The 11,371-nt window shown below is 31.5% G+C and overlaps 1 protein-coding gene across 2 annotated transcripts in view; it reads right to left on the minus strand.

Annotated features, from left to right (window-relative positions):
• The window catches only part of mtd (TLD domain-containing protein mustard), a 155,456-nt gene extending 145,010 nt beyond the window's left edge, over positions 1 to 10,446 (minus strand). Inside the window, exon 1 of one of the 2 annotated variants that reach the window (XM_087404488.1) lies at positions 10,293 to 10,446. In XM_087404488.1, coding sequence (XP_087260614.1) covers positions 10,293 to 10,312 — 20 coding nt within the window. In that variant the 5' untranslated portion in view covers positions 10,313 to 10,446. The remainder of the gene's footprint in view (positions 1 to 10,292) is intronic. The other variant, XM_087404483.1, reaches the window with a different exon arrangement.
• Between the last annotated feature and the right edge of the window lie 925 nt (positions 10,447 to 11,371).

Consider the following 11,371-nt stretch of genomic DNA (forward strand, 5'->3'; position numbering starts at 1 on the left):
CTACCATTAACCGTTGAACGACTAATTATAATTGTACCATTGAATATGTCTTGTGAGTTTTATATAAAAGCGTACCCCACGTTTTATAGAAGACCTTGGACGTCAGTGCAATGAGAGGATATAATGAAAACGTGAAGCTCGACGAATCGAAAATAGAAAAAAGCGGAGAATATGTTCAAGCGACAAGGCCATCTTTAATGAGAATTCGGGCAATTTTTTTCCATTCGTTTCACAAAACTGCGTTTCACTAAAATTTGAAAATAAAATTCAATCTGACGAATCTAATCAACTATTTTCTTGAATCGTGTTCAACTAAAGACGAACAAATATGAACGAATGACTTGCTTCCAGTACTTACAATGTTGTTCGCTCACTCATCAAAATATATTTCTTCTTCATTCCTAATTGTTCGCAATCGTTGCTTGTCTATGTTCGGTTTTATACATGCTATGTATTTAAAAAATCATCACTTAATCCTTAACAACAGGTTTTCCCAAACGATAGATTTTGTAAACATTCACAGCATTGTACAATACTTTAATGGCATATTCCGAGATTAATTGATCGAAAAATATAAAATAAAAAATATCAAGATAATATAGTTCTACAAAATAATTCTTGAATGATATTCTTGAAAGTTAATAATAATTCTTGAATAATACCCAAGTACTATCATATGGAGTCCGTGGAGCACTAATGTCCTAACTATGCTTATACATGTCATCTGTTATTGATTTTCATGGCTCAGGTGATATTGACTTTTATTGTTCAGCTGACCTTGTCTTTGGGTTTCTCTTGTGCAAGTATCTATACGTACACTAAACGATTAATTCTGTATGCATAAAATAATAAATAATAAATAAATAATGCTCACTCCTGTATATACCTATACATTAATATATAAATACGTAAGTACCCATATTAATGTAATGTTATAGTTGTTTGTATTTGTAATGCCTCTCGAATCTTTTTCTCTTTCTTTCTCATTCATCCATTCTATAGCATTTACATAGTACTCACTCGCAATATTATACGATCACGCAAACATTAATTACCAAATGTAAAGATTATGCGATATTCCCATCGTTAATTGCGCGCAACATTTATTGCACTATGATAAAAAAAATTATGCGAAAATATAATTACAATGTAATCGCATGAAATCGATCTGTTCGACATTCATCTTGTTTGACAATAGTATTACGGACGAATCGCGAAGTGGAATCATAGATATATATTCATCGAATTTATGTTACGTGATTGACAAGTGTTTAAAAAGTACAGAATTAATTATAATTATACAAACTCATTACACATAATAGATTTCATACTTGTGATATTCAAAAAGATCAATAACTAAAAGATTAGAGGTGAATAACAAAGTTAAATTAATGTTAATAAAGCTACTAACAATAAAATGGATCGGCCAAAAATACGTAATCAAAATTCAGTATTACATACTATGACATTAAACAATACAATACAATACAAATTTTCAAATGTATAAATTCCGCAAAGTACACGTATTGTTAATAACTAATAGAAACGCCACGTTTTACGTTCTGAATTATTTAACCCGACGCGCAATTCGCGTATTATTTCACAGTCTTAATACAAAAAAAAAGGTAGATTGCAATTAAACCAGCGAAGAATTCAAAGCGCAACGTGAGATATATGTCCAAAAGATATAAATCCAAGAAATTATCAAAGAAATTATTATTACACGTAATTACCATAAAATAACCATTTCTAATTTCCGTATTCATCATATCGATACTACTTCGAGTGGATAAACTACGTGTAATAGCTGTTTCGATAGGCAGTTGTCGTTTGCGACTAGTTAATCGTGAGAATTAATTAAAAACACGAGCTGATAATCGTTACTTGTTCACAAGGAATAATCGCATTTCAAGAGATAATAACGAATCAACTCACGCCGCTGTCTGCCTGCTAGAGGTTTGCCGTGCGAATGACAGTAAGGTGATCGTGAGTATTACAACAATATGCTATACATCAATGTAAAACAATGAGTGCCAAGCGCCGTGTTGTCAATCGCGATTCGCCGTTCAACCGAAATATTTAACTTATTTATTATCAAATAATTGCACGCGTTGCACGTATATTTCGTGTCTTGTATATCACATTAATTTCAGCGAATGGACTATTATCGCGTACTTTAAATCTAATATTTATTTGAAGAAAGAAAATTCACCCTCGTTTTAATCGAAAAAACATTTTTATAAAAGTAAATAAAAAGTATAATGTATTCAAAGCAAGTTGATTTATTATCATTACTCTTCTCTAAATTTTACGTTCAAACAAATTAAAATCATGTAGGTACGCTTTTAATAAAAAAAAAACAGATTAAATTGCTGTAAAAAGTGTAGCAATTTATTTCTGCTTTATTTATTTGAATCACATAATTTCACTTCTCCTGGAACGTAAAAATTTGAAAAGAAACAAAAAAATAAATTATAATTTTTACGTTTTCTACGAATACAAAATATTTTTTTAATTTAAAATTAAACTTAATAATTTTTTTTTTAAATAAGGTAATTATTTAATCAACTAAAGTATATCTTTAAAAAACTAAAAGTTTTATCTTTAAAAAAACTTTTTATCTTTAAAAGAAGATTTAATTATGGATAACAGTTAAAATTTGCTGTTAGTAATCAACTTAGTAATATCAGGTAATTATTATAATGTGTGTAATACTTATATTATTATACATAACAGATAAAGTCAGCTGAATAAGAATTAATAATAAATGATAAATCGATATGCGTCTCACAACTTACAAGCCTGAACTTCATAATATTAATAATTATTTTTTACTGTTTATAACTCGAAAACTATTGTAACTTCAATATTTTTTAAACTTTAGTTTTGAATTAATCTATAGAATATGTTATTAAAATATTGTACGATATTCTATGTACCTTTGATAAAATCTTTTAACAAACGGTTATTTCATATACAATGACTGAAACCTTACAGACTTTTTATTTAATCAACAACGTTCACAATGCATACTTAAGGTTTCGCATTGATATATTGTATGTATATTCTAAGGATATGAAAAATTTCAAAAATTATGATACTGAGGCAACAATAATTTAATCATAAAGCTAATGTCTGATAATTATTATCTCTGCTAAAACAAAGCTAAAATAAAATGGCCTATCGACAGTAATTTATTCTATTTTGCATGATCCCGCCTCGTTTATATTATGATACCAAGCATGCGAATAAACTAAGAACGAATAATATCCATAATTTATAATACATTCAATATAATTTTTTGTTAAAGCAAACCTTATACACAAACTATAATTTATGTTAATTTTAAACGCTTCATGCAACGTGAATAAAACAATTTTTTGCTGATATATTATATCAATCATAATAGAAAATATATGATGATACGTCACATTTTCATTATTTTCACGGTACATTCACAAATTAATATGAGCAAAATTACTTGATAAAACCCGCAACAGGAAGAGCGGTTTATAGAAAAGCAGAGGTAGCTTGTCCGACTTGTGAAAACATCCCTACACATGACATACGTGGCTCTTGTGGCTGCATATAATCAGCCATGGGCCGCGTGTATATCTAAGCAAATTAACTGAGATACATCGCAAACATTCGCGCGGGATGGACGCCGCAAGCAAAACAGGCCGTGTCTTATCTTGGCCTTCTTTTGTTCAACTCCTCTTTTGTTACAATCTTAGCAACCATTGCGTTTTCAACAACAAGAAGTTTTCCAGAGCGATTAAAAACTTTAAATGAAAAAGGGATTGAACATCGAGAATTAAAAATGAAAACAGTTAAGGAAAATTATGTGATAAAATTATATCTATAAAAAAAAATATAAAAAATAATTATATTAAAATTTTGATATTTAAATCCATTTCATTTTGAATTTAATATTTTTTTTCATTATTATATATAATTTATGCAATTTTAGTAAAATTTTCTTTAATTTATATATATTAATTTCTTAACAATTATTACATACATTGGTGTATTATACATGATACATAAATCAAGTGAAATGGCGAAAAATTGCTTACGTTTTCTTCTATATGTCGATCCATTGGGTCGCTTGGACGCAATAAAAATGTATTTATTCATCTGACACTATGTCGATAAATCGAAGAAATTGAGAACTTGTAACATACTGTAGAAACCAATATATTTTTAATAAATTCAATTTTTCAATACCGCAGTTGCGGGGAATTGGAGCTTGCGTCAATTACTGCTATTGTTGCAAATGCATAGATTTATTTCGTACATTCGTATGAAATTATACAGGTCTTAGGCCCAGTTCCACCAATGTAAGATTAACTTTATTCCCGATTCAATTTATTCTTTATCTTTTTCTGAAAATTAGAAAAAGATAAATAATAAGTTAAACTAAAATTAAAGTTAATCTTACATAATAAAACTGGGCTTTATGCCTTCATTACAGAATAACAACGTTTATTATTTTTTGTGTAATAAGCAATGCACGCAACATATTAAGGAGTTTTTGCAATACTGTTTATCCAGAAACGCTAAGATCACGTTATCTTCTTCTTAACAACTAACTTAGAAAAGGATAACGTGACTTTAGCGTTTATCATATCAGAATAAACGGTATTGCAAAAACTCCTTAATATGTTGCGTGCATTGCTTATTACACAAAAAATAATAAACGTTGTTATTCTGTAATGAAGACATGAAGCCCAGTTTTATTACGTAAGATTAACTTTAATTTTAGTTTAACTTACTGTTTATCTTTTTCTAATTTTCAGAAAAAGATAAAGAATAAATTGAATCGGGAATAAAGTTAATCTTATATTGGTGGAACCGGGTCTAAGACCTATATAATTTTATACGAATGTACGAAATAAATCTATATTTGCAACAATAGCAATAATTGACGCAAGCTTCAATTCCCCGCATTTGCGGTATTGAAAAATTGAATTTTTGAATTGAAAATTGAATCATTAACTGATCAAAATTCCACTGCAATGTAAATACTCTCTTATTTTCTTCTTTTATGAATTACCAGAAAAAATAAAGAATAATACAAATTTGTATTCTCAAGTATAACTTTATTTATTTAAAAAAGACTTTAAATTTAATTATTTTTCCATCGATTTATTTTACGAAGAACAGTCTACTTTAAAGTTAATTCGACATGAATCTTAATAACTTCTTCGCTGTAACTTTTAGTGAAACTACGGGTAAGGCTATCAAATAGAATCATAATTAAACCATGTGATACAGTGAAAGCAAAGGAACTACTTCTTGCGTCTTATCTTTCTCAGTTGACATCAAACGCATAAATATTACTATGTGATGTACTTCAATAACGCTTCTAATTAAAAACTACATAATTTAAACAGCATTTGGATGGTTATTGCGCCAAAACATTTCAATGAGCATAGTTAAACGACAAAATATTCATTAATATTTCCGTTTGTCACATATATATGTATTTCATTGAATAAGAAATTCATGTAAAAGAAAATGTCTGACTGCGACGAATGTACAATATTTAAATATCCATAAAGTCTATGTCCTTGTGCGTTTTGTTTACGCCGTCGCATCGAACCAATGTATACAAATAATGTAATTTAGATAAGGAACATACTGTACATATTTAAAATAAAATTGTAAGATAAACAACTCCCCATTTTTAATTTTTTGTAGTATAAACTCGATGAAAAATTAATATCTATAAATTTTTTCCAAATAAATATTTTAGACACAAGGAATACAAAAATGTTATGTTTAAATCACTGTTTTCTTAAACTAAATACTGACTGTTCCGATATTTTTTATAGCTTATTAAATTATGAATTATTAATCATCTCTGTAATTAGTACGTGCGAAAATTTACCGATAAGCAATGACGGAAACAAAACAGTATGATGGTCGTAATTAATGTTAGTTCTACGAGATAAGTAGCGAAAGAGAACAAAATTTACTGACATTCTTGGCATCTTTTCTTTTCGTGATAAAGCATACATGCTTAGAATTTTACAAAAGAGACAATCTCATCTTGTAAGCAGACATCTCTGATAAGACAATGTCTGCATAAATAAATGTAGCGCAAGTAAAATTTTAAGAGAGAGAGAGAGAGAGAGAGAGAGAGTAGAAAAGCTTATTATAAAATGATACTAAGAGGTTTCTTATCTAAGTTATTACATTATTCGCGCATATTATTTTATTAATTAATACCAAGATTATCACTAAATAGATACATAAAGCTGTATGTAGTTCAACGCGAGATTAAATAAGCTGATAACGATCAAGTATAAAGAGAAAGATTTTATAAATATTTTAATTCGTATCTAAATAAATAAAAAGTCGATGTTAAAAAATCCATGAAGCCAATTAATTGCATATTTTAAATATTAATCGAACAAAATAGATTAAAATACATTAGAAAATATTAATATTTATTAATTGTTGGTATTGAAATATAAATATTAATAATTAAGAAATTATTAATTAATGTTTAATTATTAATATTAATATAAATATAATCAAATTACAAAATATTGAAAACATTGCAAAAAAAAACAAATATATTAGGAAGATTATATAGAATTGAATTTAATCTTAATTATATGATCAAATCATCACGTGATCCTATATTCGTGACGATGGACTTCTATAGTTTGTTCGACCTCCACAGTCTCGATATAGGAATCGAACGTGAACGATGAATCCTCCTTTGGTTCTCAATATTTCATTGTGAGACACCCGGTATATACCACATGTCTCGGTATCGTATACATCTTCTGAGGAATCTAGCCCAAATATCGACCGCTATATAAAGTCCATACTTATACAACGTGATATGTAATGTAATTCGACATATATGTATTGGAAGACTTGATCACTGCGATTCCTTTCGAATTTAACACGAGCAGAAACTTGATTTACCTAATCGATATATAATCGTTTTATCCACACGCTACAGACAGAATTCTACGGAAATGCTTATCGATTACCGTGAACAAAGCATATCGCTTTAATGTACTGTAGTTTAATACCTAATCTAGTAGTTAATAACTAAGTTTTAGTAATCAAAACAACGGACAATTAATAGATTGAAATTAATCAAGTTGACGAATTATTATATCCGAATTACTCGAATTACAATGGCACTTTTGTTGTCAATTTAAATAACAATACTTTGAAATATATATATATAATATCCAAATATATCAAAATATATCAGAATTGAGAGATCTCTAGAAAGTAGGAAATTTTATAAAATATCATCGAATTATTGAATAGTTACGTTTGTTGTGTATTCGGGCAGGAACCGTCCATCAGCGAACGCGATACCGTGTATCACTGTCACTATACTATAGAAGTGTTGAGAGTACTCGGAAAATGGCACTCGCAACAAAATGTCATTTTAGATGCTGCATTATCGTGTACGATATGCTATATGTATGTAAAATGCACGGGTATGAGCTAGTGAAACGTATACAAGCCGCCACGACCGTAGCAGAGGTTGGATTCGGGGTGTGCCTTACACATCTATGTGTATTACACCCTTCCATCACCAATACTTGTTACAATTTATCACTAAAAACGAATGAGAAATTTTATGTATAAAACTCGAAAAATAGATGCTCAATAAACACAAAATCCATCCAAAATCTAATTAATAAATAAAAATACAAATTAGTATATACATAATGGCATAATTCATATTTTTATTTATCTATTAGATAGTATATAATATAATATATACATATAGTATATAATACAGTACAAAGAAAATAACCTGAAATATACGTGCGTACATATCAATAATTTTGTAATTACGATAGTGTGCGACTGAAAAATTCGAACACGATTTGCTTATTCAAAATTTATATCATTAATAATACTATTATATCTGGTATAATTAGATTTTTAAATTTTCCCTTGATATTCAAACTTTTCAGAGGCCCAAACTGGTCAATAAAAAGTAGAGAATATTGATAAGATCATGGGATTATAATTAATTATACATTTTAATATTAAAATAAGAAATTTATAAAAAGTAAGCTAAGTGAATAAAAATGGAGTCGATCAGATTGGTTCCTGAAAGCACACCTATTTATATTTCATACATTGTTACTTCGTGCTCAGACTTTTTGTACCCGATCTTACACGAACAAGCCAGCGCCCATAATTTCACGCTCATTACGTGGGCGTAGGAAGATCGTGAGCCTAGCCTAGAGAATGTTTTCAATATATATTCGCAGTAACTTTCAAGAAAGAGGCGCCTGTGCAAATTCAAAGAGTTTTTCAATTCGCGATCATGTTACTCGCTGGAATTTACCCGCCGAACCCAATTATTATAAAGAAATCACGCGATTAGTAATTTTATATTACATTTTTTATTCGCTTACAAAGCTATTTCAAGAGCATCGATCAAAGTTAACTAGAGTTTGATCTCGTTTTCATTTTGTTTCCGATAAACGACAAATTGAAATAATTGATATAACTAAATTCCTATAAAGTCCATTCAATTAAAATTACTTATAAATTTGTGTGAATATATCCAATATCGTTTGTATGTTTATTAATATTTCGTATTAATTTTATTATATTTGATATTAACAAAATATCTCATTGATTTTAATGTTCATCCCTCCCTAAAGTAACAAAAGCTAATCAGTTAGAATTAGTTTTGCAAATTAAGTGCTGCATGTATATTCAAAAATATTTTATTATGTAAGTATTTAACGTAATTAAATATTGATTGATACACATATTCCAAATATAAAAGCATACAGAGTCCCGATTCTCTGCATATTTCATACGCTATTGTTATTTATGTCCATAGAAATACTGATGGAAATACTGATCAGAATAAGCCGTTTCGAGATCAAGTGGATTTTTCTCGAATATGTGCGTCACCACTTGAGATAAAATGGAATATCGGAGAGATACTTCGTTAATATTACGTATAATAGAATTTCATTCTGTCTACATTTGCACATCTACGGCACGCCGGCCGCGACGTCTATCTACGTAGCCAATTCGCTAGTCCGAGGACCAGCGACAACTTAATGAGCAAAGTATCAAGTTTCAATACGATACTGAGAACATATCTGTTCTATATTTTCAAAGCGAATTCGATATCGTGTCGGTGCTAAAGACGTTTTCTATATTAAAAGTCGATACGTCTCGACGTCTGACCGCAAATAAATTAAATTTAAAAAGACTCGAGGAGGACGATAAAGCAATTAGGTTTTCCGATGCAAACTCGTGAATTCAAATATAAGAATTCTAATATCTTGCATATCTTTCCATATGGTAATAGCGTAGTAGTGTTCCTTCATTGTCAAGAATGACGCAGGTCCCGAAGGACACGAGAAAGCTCATTTTAGGATCCGACATCGGTTTAAACTTTAACTCTCGTCCCTTTCTACAGCTAAAGTTGAAATGAAGACATGGAACCAGTTAGCCCTTAAGATATTCCTATTTCTATCCGTTGACATAGACCGGTATTCATAATCCGTTCTTATTTCAAGACTGTCTTAAATAATATCTTAAGATGATAATACAGCTCTCTCATTGGTTCGTGGCATCTTAATTTAATGCTTAAGGCAGTCTTAAATTATAAAAATCGACTACAAATATCAGCCATATCGATGCTTTAAATGTACTATTTTGGGTACAAATATTTTCATAAAAATGGGCTCTAATGCCCAAAAGCGTTTCTATAATTATTGTGTCAACTAAACATTTACTTACAGTAAATATTTATTCAATAAAAAATAATAAATAGGTAAATCAAATTAACGTTCTCGTACTAAATAAATGTCTCCTTATATTTAGCAAATATTTAGTTGGTATTACTCAAACAAATGATTTAGTAAAATTAGTACATTTTTTTTAGTATAATGAAGAAGCATTAAACTTTTACAGAATGTATTAAGAAGAACGTAGAAGGAAATCAGATGTTTCTATAAAGTATTAAACCTATCTACAAAGTGCTTTTATAAAATTTTTAAGAGATCAGCAGATTAATTAATAGTGTATTGAAGTACTTAATTTTAAATACCGAATATCTGAACTATTTCAATGTAAATATTGATCGACGTCGCTGATACTGATCAGACCGATGAAAAGGAGGATTAAATATCCATATATTGGGACGAAATCCCGAATTAATTTAAATCGTATCGCATCGCATCGCGTCGAATTGTTTCTTTTCGCAAAGGGCTCGGCTTTCGTGGCTCAAAGAGCGCAAAGAGAGTAAAGAAAAGAAGCTCGCTCACATTTTGCCTTGGTCCGCCATCCCCGGTTACGCGTATCCGCTGTTGGTCGCCCTCTCGAGCCCTCTCGACGGTGGTGTCGTGGTTTCTCCTCCCCCTCCTCTTCTTTCTCTTCCTCCTGCTCCGACGGAGCTCCGGCGCCTTTCGGCGGACAACTTTGACGACGGAGTTTTCCCGGACAGCGGCGACGATGGTGAACGTTGAGGAAGATGAGGATCCCGTCCCCGGGGATGTGGTGAAGATCCACGACGGGGCCACACGAAAATCGCGACGCGATCACATAAAAGCCAGCCGGTTGCGTATACACGCACACGACGTAGCGACGTAGCGCCACACGACGAATACCGCGGGGAAAGCGGACGGGATAAGGGGCGGGAGGGGTAGGGGGAGGGATGGGGAAGGGAAGAACGGGGCGGCGAAAAGTGACAGGAACGCGCCGCGTGCGGGCGGAGTTTTTCACGACTCCGATAGCTCGATGATTCTCCCTCGATAATGTGCGTACGACACGTACGATCGAGGATTCGACAGCGCGGAAACGACGAATCGACAACGGCACAATCGCGTCGCACAATTCGGCAGGAACCGTGGACGGGTTTACGGTTTACGCACCGGTTAAAATGCGATTACAGGACGCCTGTCTCGCAACCGCTCGCGACTCGCGCGGCGCGGCACGACCGTCATCGATTGTTGACGGGCGGCGCGCCTGCAATGCTGCCGACATCTGCCGGCTGCGGCAGGAACGAGCGATGGACGCGTCGGTAAAACAGTATTTCGAAAAATTTTAATGCGATCAGAGAGAAACCTGAGAGAGGACATGTCTAAAACCTGTAACCGCAAAATACTGCCACGCACTACTGCTCCCTGACAAAGTGGATGTAATCATGTACCAATGTAAACTACATAGCAAATTTTCTGAGGGTACATACGTCCACTTTTCAAGGCTGCAGATGATAAATCGATATTTAGTACAATTGTATTACATTCACAAACTGTGGATATATTCATCTTACGTGCGCGTAATATTTATTTCGCTTATGCCCATTTCTACTAATGTAGATTAACTTTAATCTTGGTTCAACTTA

Source organism: Acromyrmex echinatior, chromosome 3 (assembly GCF_024713525.1).
Source record: "Acromyrmex echinatior isolate Ae372 chromosome 3, ASM2471352v2, whole genome shotgun sequence".
Classification (NCBI taxonomy): domain Eukaryota; kingdom Metazoa; phylum Arthropoda; class Insecta; order Hymenoptera; family Formicidae; genus Acromyrmex; species Acromyrmex echinatior.